Source organism: Ictalurus punctatus, chromosome 28 (genome assembly GCF_001660625.3).
Source record: "Ictalurus punctatus breed USDA103 chromosome 28, Coco_2.0, whole genome shotgun sequence".
NCBI lineage: Eukaryota > Metazoa > Chordata > Actinopteri > Siluriformes > Ictaluridae > Ictalurus > Ictalurus punctatus.
In genome coordinates this window covers 10,502,826-10,522,484 of record NC_030443.2, presented here as the reverse complement: position 1 = coordinate 10,522,484, position 19,659 = coordinate 10,502,826, and the positions used below count along the sequence as shown (strand labels likewise).

The following is a 19,659-nucleotide window of genomic DNA, read 5'->3' as shown; positions in this document are numbered from 1 at the left end:
TCATTGCCTTATTTTGTGCTTCATAATGCACCAGACATTCTCAATTGGAGACAGGTCAGGACTGCAGGTAGGCCATGCTAGCACCCACACTCTCTGCTTACGCAACCATGCGCTTGTAATCCGGGCAGAATGTGGTTTGGCGTTGTCCTGCTCTGGATGGCAGCATATGTTGCTCCAAAATGTGTACATATCTTTCTGCATTAATGGTGCACTCACAGATGTGCAAGTTACCCATGCCATGGTCACTGACACACCCACATACCATGACAGACGCTGGCTTTTGGACCTGACGCTGATAACAGCTTGGTTGGTTCTTTTCCTCTTTGGCCCGGAGAACACGACGGCTGTTTTGTTCAAAAACTATTTGAAATGTTGACTTGTCTGACCACAAAACACGATTCCACTGTGCTACTCTCCATCTCAGATGAGACCGAGCCCAGAGAAGTCGGCGATGCTTCTGGATAGTGTTGATGTATGGCTTCTGCTTTGCATAGTAAAGCCTTTACTTGCATCTGTGGATGTAGCGGCAAAAGGTGTTGACTGACAAAGGTTTACCAAAGTATTCCCGAGCCCATGTCAGGACAGCCATTACAGACTCATGATGGTTTTTAAGACCGTGACGTCTGAGGGATTGGAGATCACATGCATTCAGAAGTGGTTTTCAGCCTTGCCCTTTACACACTGAGATTTGACCAGATTCCATTAGTCTTTTAATTATATTGCACACTGTAGAAGGTGAAATGCCCAAAATCCTACCGATTTGTCTTTGGGGAATGTTGTTCTCAAAGTGTTGGATTATTTGCTGACACATCTGTTAACAGATTGGCGAGCCTTGACCCATCCTTGCTCTTGAAGGACTAGGCCTTTTTTGGAGCACCTTATTTACTATGATTAGACGATTGCCTCACCTGTTTCACATCAACTTCTTATTTCAACTTGTCACATTGCTATTAGTCCTAAATTGCCCCTGTCCCAACATTTTTGGAATGTGTTGCATGCATCAATTTCAAAATAAACATTTATCTTAAAAAAAATTAGGGTTGTACATTTTTCCAGCCCAGAAATTAGCTTTGCCTACAGATGGAAAAAAATGTTCATCTCTACTCTTTGCACATTACCTAAAAGGCAACTCACGAGTCGTTTGTAGTAGTTTCAACTGAGCGGGCAGGGACAGATCGTGTTTTTATTGCACTTGCACCTTGCAGGCAGCAGGGGGTTATAAGAATAGCTCCTTACTCAATGTCAAAAAAGAAATTTCTTCCTCTCACCAGCCTTGTCTCTCTCTCTCTCTCTTCTACCCCCCACACCCTGCCCCCCAGATTTTATGTCCCATACTGTACTGTAGTATAGTCTATTGGATGACAGAGCAGCCACCAGAAGCGTTCCGATATGTGCTTTTTATGGCTCTGTCTACCTCCACTGCCCTCGTGGCTCAGTCTCTGGGCCTCCTCATTGGAGCTGCTTCCACCTCGCTGCAGGTGTGTAAATACATCACAGATGTACAAGAGTAATGATACGCAAGCCAGTTTATCAACCACACCTTACCAGTTTCACTACTTATCATGAACACGCTTGGTCTTTCAATAGTATTTTCTGAGCTCAGTATTTTTCATTGCAGGTGGCCACATTTATAGGGCCAGTGACAGCCATTCCAGTCTTACTTTTCTCTGGCTTCTTTGTCAACTTCGACACCATTCCAAAATACCTACAGTGGAGCTCCTATGTCTCCTATGTCAGGTCAGTGACAGCCTTCATAATTATAATGCAATATCTCATGCTGTAGAAGGACAAATTTGTACAATCCACACAGTTCCATGCAGGATTTTTAGAGCTGGTGACTTGGTGAGCTACACTGAATCCATATGTCTGGAGTAAAAAAAGAAAAGAAAAATCAATTATTTAAAATAGGCCTCAGGATAAGTTAATGGCCACACCATTGCAGCCACAGATCCAACAGTTTTGCTTCAATTAATAACTTCATATGGAAAAATATCATGCTTGTAGCCACGGGGAGCCAGAAAAGTTTAATACTTTTTTCACTCTCACTTTATTTGAGGCCATTCTGATACATATAGATAGCGTGTTTGATGTCAAATAATAGTCTTGTTACAGTGTAAATGGTAAATATAAAATATACATGTAAATATCATATTAATATAAATCTTAAATGTAAATGTAGAACTACGCTCTTGCCATTTTTTCCACACTGCCCTCTCAGAGTGTGTCTCTTATGCCACAGCCACTTGCTAACACTAACTTGGTAAGACTTTATGTATTGAAGAATGACATATGTTTTATCTGTTTAAAGCTACATTTATTGTTGTGGAAGGTACACCAGGAGTGATTCCTGTTCTCAATTACATTATAACAGCTAAAACAGTCATTCCCTCATCAGCCTCTCTTAATATGACAAAAATTCAGCAGGTTACAGAGAATCCGCAAAGCAAAGAAAAAATTCTGAAGTCTTTCCAGTGTCAGAAACCTTAAAGGAACAGCCATTACCTCTGACTGTTAGAAAGTGCTGACACTGGGGACAGCATCTCCTCACAGAACACTGAGCCTGTTACAGAAAATGAATCAAAACCGTCTGGCCAATTAGAATGGAGAATTTGAGAACAGAGCTATGGTAATGCAGTTTACCCCATGCTTCCACAGGTATGGCTTTGAGGGTGTGATCCTATCCATTTATGGTATGAACCGAACGGACTTGGAGTGCCCCGGCATTGTCTGCAAGTTCCAGAAGCCTGAGGAGGTGCTGCAGCTGCTGGATGTAGAAGATGCAAAGTTGTACCTGGACTTCATAGTGTTAGGGATTTTCTTCCTCATTCTTCGGTTATGCACTTATCTAGTGCTGCGATACAAAGTCAAGTCCGAACGTTAGGGTTTGACATCAGCTACTACACTTGTTTTAGTTTGTACAAACATGCACATTGACATTATGTTTTGGATCACAATTATGCTGTGGAGGCAAACCTGTGCAATGTTCACCAAATTCTTCATTCAGTGCAAATGGGTTGTTTTTTCTGCACATTGATATTCCTTTTAAGATTTTTTTCAATTATTATCCTTATTAATTCAGTTTCTTTCAATTAGATAATCAGGTATGACAGCACAGGATCAATTGGGAACTTGGTGGCTTTTATGTTTACTTTTTTGTTTTTGCAGTCTTATTCATGCAGAGTTCTTGTAATAGATACAGTATAAAATGATGACCAAACTCTTATTATAAATAAGAAGCATGATGATTGGTGAATGAAGCTGGAGCTACAGAACAGCATCTGTCCCAACTGACAATCGCTCACTTGCCCTGTATATTGTGGACTCTCCTAATGTGAACAGGCTTAAATATATATTAAACAGTATATGAGCAAGTGCCTGTCAAACAGCCACCATTCTCCTGGATATTTTTCTGTTGTTTCCAAATTGTACTTTTGGAGTAACTGCGTACTTGCAGGAACTGATTTCATATTACAACGCAAGCAGAGTTGTCTTTATTGCCCTTGGTCTAGAAATTTCAACTATGTTCTTCCTTGGACACGTAAAGCAGCACTATCTCACCTTAACCTACTGAAGTACATCTAATAAAACATGGGACAATTGATCTCCATTAGATAGATCTGAGGAACTACAGCAAGTGCTTTTCATCTGAGATACCTTAGAATGGGATGAACTCAAATCAATAACAAAAGTTTTGTTCATCATGTGACCCTCTCACATTTTTTGACTTCTGATCTTTTACTTCAATTTCCAAGACTGAAGAACATAGGGTGATCTTGTGGTTTTTAAATTTTTTCCCATAAGTTCTTCTTGATGGATTACTGGACACTGTGTATGATGTCTGTTTTTTTAAGAAAAATGTGACACCGCTGCCTACACTGAACATGATGCTAAAGAAATGATTGTCGGATGGGAAATTTGGGATACAGTGTAAAGAACTTTTCCTTAATTTAGGAAAAAGAAACCAGAATTTCAGTGGAAACATCTTGTCTGTTTAGGAGTAGCTACTGTTAGCTTTCCTCTCTGGATAGAAGAAATGGAAGAGGAAACAGTGCATTCCCAACCTTTTCTTCAGTGTATGCATAAATGTGTGTCCTGCTGGAGTTGGGATACCTGAATCTGCTTTACGTGAAACTGTTTGCCCGACTCTCATAGCAGGAGATCATGTAAACTTCAGTATCATTTCTGCCATCAGCTCTACTGTCAGCTCACCAAACTGTGAGTGTGTGTTATCAAAATGCTGGATGGACAGTCTAGGCCACCTTATGGCTTATTGTATACTGCTTGATGGACCTTAATGCCTATTTATGAGCACTTCCCTGTACACTTAAGTGTAACTGCTTACTTTATTCAGCCTCTTCAATACTGCAATGCAATGCAAACATCTTACTTGATGATGGATACAATGTGGCTCTGATTCATGCTATGTGTTATGTCTGCTAATATACGTAATTATAATAACCTCAGTATATATACACAACAAATGTAGATGTGCAATGCTGATCTTTTAATTTGAGATTAATTTGTATTTAGTTTTATTTTTATATGACTATGATGTGCAGTGCTAGAGATGGATGTGAAAATGTAACACGCATGGTGACTTCAGAATCAAATACATATAGGAATTCATGTTGCTCATGAATTATTTCCACACCTATATACTTAATGCTTTTCTTTTTTTTTTTTTTTTTTTTTTTTTTACTAACTAGACTGTTCAAATTTTTTTTGGTTGTTTGTATATTTGTTTTAACCATATTTTAATCAGAGTATCCTGTCATTTCCATTCGTAAATTGGATATGCTGAAACAAATGGTATAAAAAAATCAAAAGTTGACAAACAGGAATGAGACCACATCACCATTACTGCTAGCACTGAGTTCTTCTGAACTAACACATATTACTTACTGTAAAGTGATGGTTACTCTTCTCCTAGTACAATCCCTACATGGTGCTGCCTCAAACACAGCTTCAAGGATAGACTCTGAGGGCCAGTGTGCAATAAAAGTGTGAGGCTACATTTGCATAATGTATCCTGAAGACTTCAAGGCCAGAGTGCACATGCAAGATTAGGTTTGCCTTTTTTTTTGTCATATAGTGTTGACAGAATAGCCAGGTCTGAATGGAAATGATGCAACCTGGTATTTGTAAAATCAGTGCTCATTATTGTAAGGGTGCTAGTCAACTAACAGCTTACTCTCTTCCCTATTCTTTAGTGTTAACAGGCAAAAGTGGTCCCTCATTGGAAATGTAGTAAGAGATTACAGAAAACAGTGTTTAATGTCTCTGTAGAATAGAGAGTTGGGTTGAACTTGACTCTAATAGCAATAGTATTGTTCTGTGCCTGGTGCGTGTTATATCTTCTTCTCCAATATATCACGGAATTTCCGGTGAGTGTCTGCCATTTCTATATGACAAAACATTGTATTTCAACTTCTGCAATGTCATACACACATTATGTCCCATAACAGGTTCATAACAAGAGATGCCTTCATGACATAATTTCTCATGGGTCAATCATATCATATGTCTGGGCAAATACATTGTTAATGACACATTTATTTTCTGTTCTTCATCAGTACCACTTTTGTTTTTGCAAATGCAGTATGCATGCCATGTATACAATGTACTTAAAAATGCTCTTCAGTCAGAAAAAGATATGATCCTGACCACTGAAATATCAGGGAAAAAATTTGTATTTTGATTTCAGAGCCATTCTGGTTTGGGATGGCTTGCAAAGCTGAGTGTGAAAACAGCATGCACAGAGAAGATTTCCCACATTTGTTTCTCAGTTCTTTATCTTTATCTTTGTGTTATTCTATGTTTGTCTCATCAGAAATGCAAGTTATATATACTGGACTCTGTTCAAATTATTACAATAAATACATTTATATATTATTTACACCTGTTTGCTGTGAATCATTGTATTGTCACGTCATTCCCAAATGAGCTATTACGTGAATAATAAAGTTTTTTTTAACCTTATCTCTCACTATCCATCATTTCTGTCAAGGTCAAAGATGTTACGAAAAGAATTGAGCTTATTTGAAGTTTCATGTTGTTTGCTATTGGTTGCTTAACATGTAGTCATATTTAAAATAAGAGATGAATTTGTAAAGAATTCAGGATAGTATGGAAGGTTTGTTTGGCTTTAGAGCAAAACTACAATATCTTCTAAACACACATTGCAATATTGTTACAACCCACTCTAGGTCGGACCTCAACATACAAAAAAATAAAATAAAAAAAGAAAAAGGTTGCCGAGACCAAGATTACGTTTGCTTTGTTTTTATTCTCCAGACGAAGCACCTTTTATATATACACAGTGGTTTCACTCTTCAGAAGCCGGCCAGGCCAAAATAATAAACAAAAATTCCGTCTAACTTTACCAAAAGAAAACTAACTAAACTACGAAAAAGAAAACAAAAATACACAGTCTTCCCTCACTCCCTAGCTAACCCAAAACCAGGAGAAAAGAAGAATCAACGGAAATGGCACCGACTTCCTACAAACCACTCTTAACCGTGCACTATTTACAGAGGTGACTATTAGTGTGTTAATTAACAAAATAATATATACACAAAAGTATCTTATGAACTATAACAGGGCAGAGCATACACAAAGTCAAATCAGGCATAGGGTCATACACAGGCGAAAAGCACTTGTCTCTATACACAAAGCAAATGGTAATGATCTGCCCTGGGATGGAGACTGACGAGGCTTAAGTACACTTCCGGAAACATGCAGGCAACCAATCCTGTCGCACAAGGCCGGAGAAGGTGTGGACAAGATGTGATCATCCACTAGCAAGCCGGAATGTGATGCATGCAATAAGCGGGGCCTATAGAAGGGGGAGGAGACAAAAGAAACACATCCCACCACTGACATAGGCACACAAATGGCACATAGAGCAAACAGAAATACATTGGATAACGTAACAATATGGAACAACTATCACTTACAGTATGAGGAAATGTTGCAAGGTAGCAGATGCATTTAGACTGGATTTTCTGTTCATGCCGATGAATGTATTTGTATTTGGTTATATCCTTAGTGCTTATGTAAAGGATATGCTGACTTTACTAATAAGTTGATTCCACAACAGGACAAAGCCTCAAAACCTCATAAATATCCACTATAAACTGCTTAAAAAATACAAGCTGAATTTTTTGGAATGGCCCATACAGTCCCCTGACTTGAACATCATTGAAAATCTGTGGGTTAATGCATGATGTTAATAACAATATGTGCATTCATGTTAGCTCAAGAATAGCTCAGAACTAAAAAGCATTTACATTACATTGGCAGCATTTAGCATACACCCTTATCCAGAGCACCTTACATTTATATACCTGAGCAGTTGAGGGTTAAGGGCCTTGCTCAAGGACCCAACAGTGTGGGCTTGGCAGTGCTGGGGTTTGAACACACAACCTTCCAAGCAGTAGCCTAACATCTTAATAACTGAGCTACCACTGCCCCTGTTTCCTTGCAGAAAAAACATTCTGCAAGGAACAGTAGTTGAAATTCCTAAAACAAGAATAGACAGACTCCTAGCTAGCTACGAAAAGGCATTTACAAGCTTCACTTCTGGGGTTTGCTACAGTGATGGTGATCCACTGACTGAGAGAGAAAAAAAAGATGATGCGAGACTGCTGGTTCATTTTGTCTAGTAGCCTCATAGCTAATGATTATTAGGATGTCTACAGTATGCATCACACTGGTATTCACTTTACTATTGGTATATTTCCCAGCCCAATTCTAAACTTTTAAATTGCTTCCCCAGCATCATTATAGATGAACATTGTCCATCCTACTTCATTAGCATAGTTAGTGAAATTTCTCTCTTAAAAAAAAAGCCCAAAGTTTTATGATTCTGTCAGTGTTAGGCATTGTGAACTGTTTTATCTACAAATGCTTGGTTAGAGGACATTAAAATGGAAACTATGACATTCAATTTCTGTAAATTTTGTTCAGTGGAAAAGCCAGCACACCCAAGAGGAAGGAACAGGGATTGTAAAAAATGCACATTTGCTTTTAGTAGCAGTTACTTTAGCCTTGTTTGAACTTTATCTATGTGAATTTTGATCTGCGGATTATAATTTTGAAAGCGATTATTTACCCAGGTGAACAGTAACTGGTAAGTGTTTCTTTCTGGATTTTTTAGTTGAAACTCGTTTTAGCACCAATTGTCAGATAGAAGCTGTAACTGTGCTTCCTTGTTGCTACGAGCTGTTTACACATTGCTAGATTAAAGCTAATTCCGGTATTCATATTCAGTTTCGGTCGGGACTCGATCATTCATGCGACTACTCTTTGTTTTGCTAATGAAAGAGGCGTGCTCAGCTGTGAAGCACCGCAGTATTTAAGAATTAAGAAACACTGAGGCAGAAGCGTCAGCCCTTATCGTGTGAAGACCGAGCTCGTGTAAAGACCTGCGAGTCTACCTGCGCGAGTCCACCGAACAAGGACACCGACGAGACACCACTCGCACTGCTAAGTCTACTTTTTTCCCACCTTTATTCAGCTTGCTGTTTACCTGTTTACACACTAACATGTGTCATCAGTTTATCCCTGTTATTTGTCACAGGCGCAGACCGCGGCAGACTCCCAGAAAAGTACGCAACTTGGACAACCTATACTCTCTGAACGTGGCCTCTGCAGATTCCCTCTCATTCTCTATCAGACTTTGAAACTGCCAATCTGCTACCAACAAGGCAGATTTCATTGCTGCCTTTGCAACCCAATTCAACCTCAGTCTGCTGGGTCTGACTGAGACCTGGATCCATACTGAGAACACTGCCACACCCACTGCCCTAGCCTCCAACTTCAACTTTTCCCCCTACCTCTCGTCCCAACAGATGAGGGGGTGGTACAGGTTTGCTTCTCTCCAAAACATGGTAATTTACCTGTCTTTCTCCCTCTTGCTCCTACACTTCCTTTGAATTTCATGTTGTTACAGTCACTGACCCTGTCAAAATACACTTTCTTGTTGTTTACCGTCCTCCAGGTCAACTGGGGAAGTTCATCGATGAATTTGACACGCTACTGTCCACCATCCCGAATGAAGGAACTCCTCTTGTGGTCCTTGGTGACTTCAACATTCATCTAGACAAGCCACATGCAGCTGACTTTCTTGCTCTCCTCCCCACATTTGACCTCAAGCAGTTCACCACACCAGCAACCCTCAAAGCCGGCAAACAGCTCAACTTCATCCTCACACGTAATTGCACCACGAACAATCTTCTCATTACTCCTCTTCACACCTCTGACCATTTCTTAATCCAGTTCTCTATTTCTCTCCCCTCACCCCTTCACTGTCTCCACTCTCTATCTCGTTTCGTCGCAATCTTCGCTCCCTTTCCCCTTCACACTTCTCCTCCGTTGTCACAACCTTACTTCCCTCTGATTGCCACCTCTCCTCACTGGACTTAAACACGGCAACTGACATGCTATGTTCCACCCTAACATCTTCTCTTGACAGCATCTGCCCCCTAACCTCCAGAACTGCTCGCACATCACCCTCAATCCCTTGGCTCTCAGAAGCTCTGTGTAACAACCGGGCCAAACTAAGAGCATCTGAAAGGAAATGGCGTAAATCTAACGATCCAACTTACCTAACCAATTACCAAACACTTCTCTCCTCTTTTTCCAATAGCATCTCCACTGCTAAAGCCACATACTACCAAGAAAAGATTGGTAGTTCCAACACCCGCACTTTCTTCAAAACCTTTTCTTCTCTTCTCTGTCCCCCTCCTCCACCTTCCCCTACCTCTCTCACTGCAGATGACTTTGCCACTTTCTTTTCCAACAAGGTGACATCAATCAGGAACCAGTTCTCAACCCCAGACATGCATAGACCGGTTCCTCCTCCATGTAACTCCCAACTGACTTCCTTCTCTCCCCTCTCAGAGACTGATGTCTCTAAACTCCTCCTCACTAGCCGTCCCACAACCTGTCCTCTTGACCTTATCCCTTCTCACCTTCTTCAGTCCATCTCTCCCACACTATTACCTGCACCCACACACATCTTTAACACATCCCTCTCTACTGACACATACCCTTCCTCATTTAAGCAGGCCCAGGTTACCCCACTGCTTAAGAAACCATCACTTAACCTGCTGAGGTTGACAACTACAGACCTGTTTCCCTCCTCCCTTTTCTTTCCAAAACTCTTGAAGGAGTCATTTTTAATCAACTCTCCAATTTCCTCACACAGAACAACTTCCTGGACACCAAGCAGTCTGGCTTCCAGAGCAATCACTCCACAGAGACTGCTCTGCTTTCCGTCACTGAAGCTTTACGACTAGCAAGAGCAACCTCTAGATCATCTGCCCTCATCCTACTCAACCTCTCTGCTGCTTTCGACATTGTGAACCATCAGATCCTCCTGTCAACTCTCTCCAGCCTGGGCATCACTGGAACAGTTCTGTGCTGGGTGGAATCCTATCTTTCAGACAGATCCTTCAAGGTATCGTGGAGGGGAGGTATTTCTGAAACTCAGCAACTCACAACTGGCGTTCCACAGGGTCTGGGGTCAGAGGGTTCTGGGTCCACTCCTCTTTTCTATCTACACTACATCTCTAGGGCACGTGATTGAGTCTCATGGCTTCTCATACCACTGCTATGCTGATGACACCCAGCTCTATTTGTCGTTCAAGCCTGACGATCCATCTGTCTCTGCATGTATCTCTGCTTGCCTGTCGGACATCTCGGTCTGGATGAGGGAACACCACCTTAAGTTCAACTTGGCAAAATCTGAGCTTCTCCTCATCCCAGCCTGTCCCTCAATCAACCACAACCTCACTGTACAGCTCGGCTCAACCACACTCAAGCCAACCAGGACGGCCAGGAACCTTGGTGTGATTCTCGACGACAGCTTGACCTTTACAGACCACATCTAAACAACTGCACGGTCCTGTAGGTTCATCCTGTACAACATCAAGAAAATCAGATCCTACCTCACTGAACAGGCTACACAAATACTAGTCCAGGCTTTTGTTATCTCAAAACTGGACTGCTGCAATGCACTACTCTCGGCCCTCAAGGCCAGCTCCATCAGACCCCTTCAAATGATTCAGCACGCCTCATCTTCAACCTGCCCAAGAGAACCCATGTCACACTCCTCTTACCCAATTCATTGTTTTTGATGACCAACCGTTGTCAGTTGTAGATAATATAGGATTTCGTCGTCTTCTTGGTGTACTTGAGCCGAAGTATGAGATTCCCAGCCGTCACCACATTACAGATACCGCATTATCAAGCTGCATGACTTGGTGAAAAAGCACATCAGGAACCTGTTGCAGGACATTTCGGCCTTCAGCTTCACCACTGATATTTGGACAAGCAGTGTCAGCCTAATGTCTCTTATACGTTTAACAGCACAGTGGATTGATGAGGATTTTACTCCCCAGAGAGTCATTTTACAAGCAACACAGTTTAGGGGTTCGCACACTGGCCAAGTCATAGCAGGTACGTTTGATGACAAGCTTCAGATGTGGGGCATTCCAAAAAGTTGTTTTTACGTTGTGTTGCGGGACAATGCCAACAACATGATCAAGGCTATGAGTGATGCTGGACTACCTAGCTTGCCATGTGCCATTCACACCCTCCAGCTGGTTGTTAATGAGGGTGTTTTGGCTCAGAAAAGTGTTGCTGATGTGGTGGTAGTCGGACGTAGAATAGTTGGATTAGTGGTTAGTGGTTCGATTCCCGTGGGGCCATGTGTGTGCCAAGTTTGCATGTTCTCCCCGTGCTGCGGGGGTTTCCTCCGGGTACTCCGGTTTCCTCCCCCAGTCCAAAGACATGCATGGTAGGCTGATTGGCGTGAGTGTGTGTGTGTGTGTGAGTGTGCTGTGTGAGTGTACAAGGAGGGTGTACCCCACCTTGTGCCTGATGCTCCCTGGGATAGGCTCCAAGTTCCCCCGCGACCCTGAAGAAGGAGTAAGCGGTAGAAGATGGATGGATTTTAAACATTCCGCCTTAGCCAACTCCTGGCTGGAAGACATTCAGATGCAGCTCAACATGCCTCTAAGGAGACTCCAGCAGGACATGCAGCAGTTTACCAAAGTATTCCCGAGCCCATGTCAGGATAGCCATTACAGACTCATGATGGTTTTTAAGACCGTGATGTCTGAGGGATTGGAGATCATGTGCATTCAGAAGTGGTTTTCGGCCTTGCCCTTTACACACTGAGATTTGACCAGATTCCATGAATCTTTTAATTATATTGTGCACTGTAGAAGGTGAAATGCCCAAAATCCTACCGATTTGTCTTTGGGGAATGTTGTTCTCAAAGTGTTGGATTATTCGCTGGCACATCTGTTAACAGATTGGTGAGCCTCGACTCATCCTCGCTCTTGAAGGACTTTACCTATTACCATTACCTAAAATGCAACTCACGAGTCATTTGTAGTCGTTTTTACTGAACGGGCAGGGAAAAAGATATTTCTTTCTCTCACCAGCTTTGTCTCTTTCTCTCTTCTACCCCTACACCCCACCCACCAGATTTTATTTCCCATACTGTACTGAAGTATAGTCTATTGGATGACAGAGCAGCCTCCAGAAGCGTTCCGATATGTGCTTTTTATGGCTCTGTCTACCTCCACTACCCTCGTGGCTCAGTCTCTGGACCTCCTCATTGGAGCTGCTTCCACCTCTCTGCAGGTGTGTAAATACATCACAGATATATATACAAGAGTAATGATATGCAAGCCAGCCAGTTTATCAGCCACACCTTACCAGTTTCACTACTTATGAACACACTTGGTCTTTCAATAGTATTTTCTGAGCTCAGTATTTTTCATTGCAGGTGGCCACATTTACAAGGCCAGTGACAGCCATTCCAGTCTTACTTTTCTCTGGCTTCTTTGTCAACTTTGACACCATTCCAAAATACCTACAGTGGAGCTCCTATGTCTCCTATGTCAGGTCAGTGACAGCCTCATAGTTATAATGCAATATCTCATGCTGTAGAAGAACAAATTTGTACAATCCACACAGTTCCATGCAGGATTTTTAGAGCTGGTGACTTGGTGAGCTACACTGAATCCATATGTCTGGAGTAAAAAAGAAAAGAAAAATTAATTATTTAAAATAGGCCTCAGGATAAGTTAATGGCCACACCATTGCAGCCACAGATCCAACAGTTTTGCTTCAATTAATAACTTCATATGGAAAAATATCATGCTTGTAGCCACGGGGAGCCAGAAAAGTTTAATACTTTTTTCACTCTCACTTTATTTGAGGCCATTCTGATACATATAGATAGCGTGTTTGATGTCAAATAATAGTCTTGTTACAGTGTAAATGGTAAATATAAAATATACATGTAAATATCATATTAGTATAAATCTTAAATGTAAATGTAGAACTACGCTCTTGCCATTTTTTCCACACTGCCCTCTCAGAGTGTGTCTCTTATGCCACAGCCACTTGCTAACACTAACTTGGTAAGACTTTATGTATTGAAGAATGACATATGTTTTATCTGTTTAAAGCTACATTTATTGTTGTGGAAGGTACACCAGGAGTGATTCCTGTTCTCAATTACATTATAACAGCTAAAACAGTCATTCCCTCATCAGCCTCTCTTAATATGACAAAAATTCAGCAGGTTACAGAGAATCCGCAAAGCAAAGAAAAAATTCTGAAGTCTTTCCAGTGTCAGAAACCTTAAAGGAACAGCCATTACCTCTGACTGTTAGAAAGTGCTGACACTGGGGACAGCATCTCCTCACAGAACACTGAGCCTGTTACAGAAAATGAATCAAAACCGTCTGGCCAATTAGAATGGAGAATTTGAGAACAGAGCTATGGTATTGCAGTTTACCCCATGCTTCCACAGGTATGGCTTTGAGGGTGTGATCCTATCCATTTATGGTATGAACCGAACGGACTTGGAGTGCCCCGGCATTGTCTGTAAGTTCCAGAAGCCTGAGGAGGTGCTGCAGCTGCTGGATGTAGAAGATGCAAAGTTGTACCTGGACTTCATAGTGTTAGGGATTTTCTTCCTCATTCTTCGGTTATGCACTTATCTAGTGCTGCGATACAAAGTCAAGTCCGAACGTTAGGGTTTGACATCAGCTACTACACTTGTTTTAGTTTGTACAAACATGCACATTGACATTATGTTTTGGATCACAATTATGCAAACCTGTGCAATGTTCACCAAATTCTTCATTCAGTGCAAATGGGTTGTTTTTTCTGCACATTGATATTCCCTTTAAGATTTTTTTCAATTATTATTCTTATTGATTCAGTTTCTTTCAATTAGATAATCAGGTATGACAGCACAGGCTCAATTGGGAACTTGTGGCTTTTATGTTTACTTTTTTGTTTTCCCAGTCTTATTCATGCAGAGTTCTTGTATTAGATACAATGTAAAATGATGACCAAACTCTTATTATAAATAAGAAGCATGATGATTGGTGAATGAAGCTGGAGCTACTGAACAGCATCTGTCCCAACTGACAATCGCTCACTTGCCCTGTATATTGTGGACTCTCCTAATGTGAACAGGCTTAAATATATATTAAACAGTATAGCAAAGTGCCTGTCAAACAGCCACCATTCTCTTGGATATTTTTCTGTTGTTTCCAAATTGTACTTTTGGAGTAACTGCGTACTTGCAGACAAACGCAAGCAGAGTTGTCTTTATTGCCCTTGGTCTAGAAATTTCAACTATGTTCTTCCTTGGACACATAAACCAGCACTATCTCACCTTAACCTACTGAAGTACATCTAATAAAACATGGGACAATTGATCTCCATTAGATAGATCTGAGGAACTACAGCAAGTGCTTTTCATCTGAGATACCTTAGAATGGGATGAACTCAAATCAATAACAAAAGTTTTGTTCATCATGTGACCCTCTCACATTTTTTGACTTCTGATCTTTTACTTCAATTTCCAAGACTGAAGAACATAGGGTGATCTTGTGGTTTTTACATTTTTTCCCATAAGTTCTTCTTGATGGATTACTGGACACTGTGTATGATGTCTGTTTTTTTAAGAAAAATGTGACACCACTGCCTACACTGAACATGATGGTAAAGAAATGATTGTTGAATGGGAAATTTGGATTACAGTGTAAAGAACCTTTCCTTAATTTAGGAAAAAGGAACCAGAATTTCAGTGGAAACATCTTGTCTGTTTAGGAGTAGCTACTGTTAGCTTTCCTCTCTGGATAGAAGAAATGGAAGAGGAAACAGTGCATTCCCAACCTTTTCTTCAGTGTATGCGTAAATGTGTGTCCTGCTGGAGTTGGGATACCAGAATCTGCTTTACGTGAAACTGTTTGCCCGACTCTCTTAGCAGGAGATCATGTAAACTTCAGTATCATTTCTGCCATCAGCTCTACTGTCAGCTCACCAAACTGTGAGTGTGTGTTATCAAAATGCTGGATGGACAGTCTAGGCCACCTTATGGCTTATTGTATACTGCTTGATGGACCTTAATGTCTATTTATGAGCACTTCCCTGTACACTTAAGTGTAACTACTGTGAGGGAAATTACTCATTTTTACTTTGTAACAAGTTTGTTCTTGTTCTGTTTCATTCTCATGTGAGGATAAACGCCTAAGAAGGTCATGTCATGGCACTGAGATCAGTACAGAATGTTTATCTGCTTACAGAGGCACAAACATGTTCTTCTGTTCAAGGTTCGTCTAAACTTCTTCCAAGATCGTAAAACAAAACTTGTTTGAACTGCCTCAGACTGCTTCTTATCGGTACACAGAAGTGTGCCATGCTCTGCGTTTCATATATATAGTAGTGGTTTAGTACAAGGGCTTCAGAGCGCTCTCATTATTCTATTCTGCTTTATTCTATCCTGTATTAACCATCTTTCTGTAATAAACCTTTTTACCTTCAGAAGACGAATCTGCAAGTGTCTAATTTCCACGTCATCTTCATTGCAGGTTTTTGAGGGGAAATACCATTCTTGGTATTATTCTGGCAGAAAATATCAAGGCTGTCTTGAAGGAGCTGAACATTTCTCTACAGCAGAGAAGCCAGACAACATCAGGGATGTTGCCTGCTGTAGAGCATGTGAAGAGAGCCTTGCAAACTAAAAGATCTGAAGAGCACTTTGACCAGCTGTACTCCAGAGCATCTCGGGTTGTAACATCTCTAAACCCGCAGCCAATTTAGATGCCTCATGTACGGATGCCTCTGAAGCGCTTCACTGGTCCTGCCACACCACATCGTCATTCTACTGCCCAAGCATACTACAGAATACAGTACTTTATTTCCTTGGATACTGCTGTGATGCAGTGCACTGAGCGCTTCAGCCAGGATGGGCTTCAAAGGCTGCAAAAATTAAAAGACCTACTCATCTCTGGAAAGATTGATGCAGTCCTACATGAATACCCAGAGTTGAATGCCACAGCTTCAGAAGTGCAGCTGAAAATGTTCCAGGCCAACTACAAATATTCAACCTCTTCAGAGGTAGCAGAAATTTTACGGGAAATGATGTCTGAGGTGCAACACTTTTCAGGCAAGTTGAGGTCCTTTTGAGACTGATAATGGTTGTTCCTGCCTCCTCAGTGGAGGCAGAGTGAAGTTTCAATGCCTTGAGATGTCTGAAGACATGGCTGAGAACTACAATGACACAGGCTCGGCTACACAATATTGCCATTTGCCATGCGCATCAAGAGAAATCGGATGCATTGGAGAGGACTAAAATCTGTCAGAGTCTAGTTGAGTTCAGTGATGAGTGCCTCCAGGATTTTGGGTCATTTATTTACATGATACCTTTCCATCTCCACCCCTTATTGCACTATCTGTATCTGTAGCACCTTTACACATACTCACCCCATTTTTACACCCAGAGAGCCATACATCTAACATTACACTGCCAACACTCATTCAACACTCACATAATTAAATTTACAACAAAATTATTCATAACTTTGCTTTTACTTTCGTTGTGTGTCAAGGTTTTTACTTTGATTTTTTGTACAAGTCATTCATTGACATTATACTTTTCAGTGTAAATGCATACACTTACTTTAAGATAAATAAAAATATATATAATAAATATAAAATTGGACATCTATTGGAAGTCTATTGCGATTTTTTTTCTTTGATGAAGGAATAATCTGTCATATGTTCAAGTACAGTATTGGTTGTTGTAGTCATATCGTTTACATAAACATATTTTGGATATGTAATTTGTACCCATTGGAAGTTATTCTATTTGCTACTACTGGAAAATGCATAATTCTCTTTGGCAGGTGTGATTTCTTGCATTGTTGCACCATATAGTGGGTCTTGTTGAAACAGAAAAATATTTTAGTAAATTAACCATTTCTTATGTTGAGAGCGTTTTAACTACTTTGTAAGAGGTAAATCGGAAGTAGCCTCCTTGCATGTGTCTGTAAAGATTCTACATCTTTGTATCACATTCTTAGAAAATTTAATAAAAATGTTTTTCCCTTTGAACACCTTTGCTTGGAAGCATATGTGGGGAAATTGTATTTACAACATATATACATATATAGTGTTGAATTTAGTTTAATGGGTAGCCATCCTTTCTGAGTTTGTTTAAAAGTCGTGATTGTGTGTTTAAATGTTAGCGTGTGTGGTTTGCCTCCACACATCTTAGCTCGCCTCTACTTGGTATGGTAGGTTTCATGGTAGGTTATGGAGCAGAGAATACATCTGCCCACAGGACGTCCACAACACCCCACAATTTCCCCATGCTGTGGGTGCTTTTATCACTCAGCAATCACGTGAATTCAAATGGTAACTGTAATCCTAAAACTATGTTCTAAATATGCAAATTTTCAGTATCAAACTTTGGATGTTTAGTGGACTTGGACCCCCCAATGTCCATACCATGGTTACGCCCTTGCAACTACTAGTTCAGGCTCTTGTCATATCAAAACTGGACTACTGCAACCCATTACTCTCGGGCCTCCCAGCCAGCTCCATCAAATCCCTTCAGATGATTCAGAATGCAGCAACATGTCTTGTCTTCAACCAGCCCAAAAGAACCTATGTCACACCCCTCTTCATCTCCCTCCACTGGCTTCCTGTAGCTGCCCATATCAAATTCAAGGCCTTGATGTTCACGTACAAGACCTTGTCTGGAACAGCACCCCCCTACCTCAACAGTCTCTTTGAGGTTTATGATCCCTCACACAATCTGCGATCGATTAATGACCCAAGCTTTGTAGTGCCTACTCAGTGTGGCTCAAGGTCCCTTTCCAGAACCTACACACTAACTAATCCTCAGTGGTGGAATGAACTTCCAATCTCAATCCGGACCACAGAATCTGTCACTATCTTCAAAAAATAGTTAAAGTCTCACCTCTTCCCTGAACACCTAACTAACACCTAAAACGCCAAATCCCACACTTTCCTTTGGAAAACAAAACAAAACAAAAATTACTCTGGCTCTTACACCTCTACTCTGCGCACTCTACTTTTCTAGAACTCAATTAATAGATCTTGTATAGTAGCACTACTTGTATTATTCTTCGCTTGATATATTGCATTGCTTGCATTTTCACTTTTGTGTTAAATGAATATATGTAAATGTAAGTTACGTGAACATATATTATCTTCTCTATGACTAACGATAGGAAGCTAGTTAGCTTCAACACCACACTAGTTAGTTTATTAACTAGTTACATAGACTACGCAGTGTTGGATGGTAGCTAGCTAGCTGGCTAATTATGTTCCACACATTAGTTCACAGTTGCACTGCTTAAGAGGAATCTCACCTAGGGCGCCAAAATGGCCAGAAACAGCCCTGTCTCACTTAAATCACCACAAAATGGACAGAAACAGCCCTGTCTCACTCAAATCACCACAAAATGGACAGAAACAGCCCTGTCTCACTCAAATCACCACAAAATGGACAGAAACAGCCCTGTCTCACTCAAATCACCACAAAAATGGCGGCATATAATCTGAGAGAGCGTTAGGCAACTCTTGTGCAGCCTATAACAAAATGTCATCGCAACAGCGGGAAAAATGGTCTCAAAATATAAAACACTAGCTATTCACTAGTTACAATGGCTGTATATGCAAACATATACAATGTTGGCCATAGTTATTATTAAAGCAATAATAAAAGGTGCTATAACACAGAGAAAACCCTCGATTTTCTTACAACTTTTCAATATGTAACAACATACTCACCCTCAAATGTTTTTTCAGACAGGAGACATAAAGTGGTCGGAGTTTATATTTCTTACACACTTTGAGAAGATATTTTTAATGTTTAAAGCAATTTAATAGAGTGTCGATGTTATTATGAGCTGACACACACAAGTGTAAAAAAAACAAAAACAAAAACAAAAAACAGATTTGAGTTAATCTAGTTCTATGGGCCTAAATGTTGTTGTTGTTGTTGTTGTTGTTGTTGTTGTTGTTGTTTGTTTGTTTGTTTGTTTGTTTTTTAATTTGTTTGTTTGTTTGTTTGTTTTTACAAAGGAACAAAAATGGACCTTTCACATCAGACCCTAAAATTCTGAACCTTTATAACTCGTTATGGGCATGTAATTGTACCCCAACGACCTATTGTGGACCTTTAAAGGTATATTTATATGTCTTGTTCCCCTAGGAACAAAATTGCTCCTGCACAGTACCTTTTTTCTGTCAGTAGAGATAGATAGATAGATAGATAGATAGATAGATAGATAGATGAGTGTGATT

General features: G+C 40.5%; 1 protein-coding gene across 2 annotated transcripts in view; it reads left to right on the top strand.

The window, feature by feature from the left end:
• abcg4a (ATP-binding cassette, sub-family G (WHITE), member 4a) overlaps positions 1–5,229 on the top strand; it is a 34,914-nt gene extending 29,685 nt beyond the window's left edge. For both annotated transcript variants that reach the window (XM_053677147.1, XM_053677146.1), the window contains 3 exons: positions 1,320–1,478; positions 1,619–1,737; positions 2,656–5,229. In XM_053677147.1, the coding sequence (XP_053533122.1) occupies positions 1,320–1,478; positions 1,619–1,737; positions 2,656–2,881 (504 nt within the window). In that variant the 3' untranslated portion in view covers positions 2,882–5,229. The remainder of the gene's footprint in view (positions 1–1,319; positions 1,479–1,618; positions 1,738–2,655) is intronic.
• Positions 5,230–19,659: the final 14,430 nt, after the last annotated feature.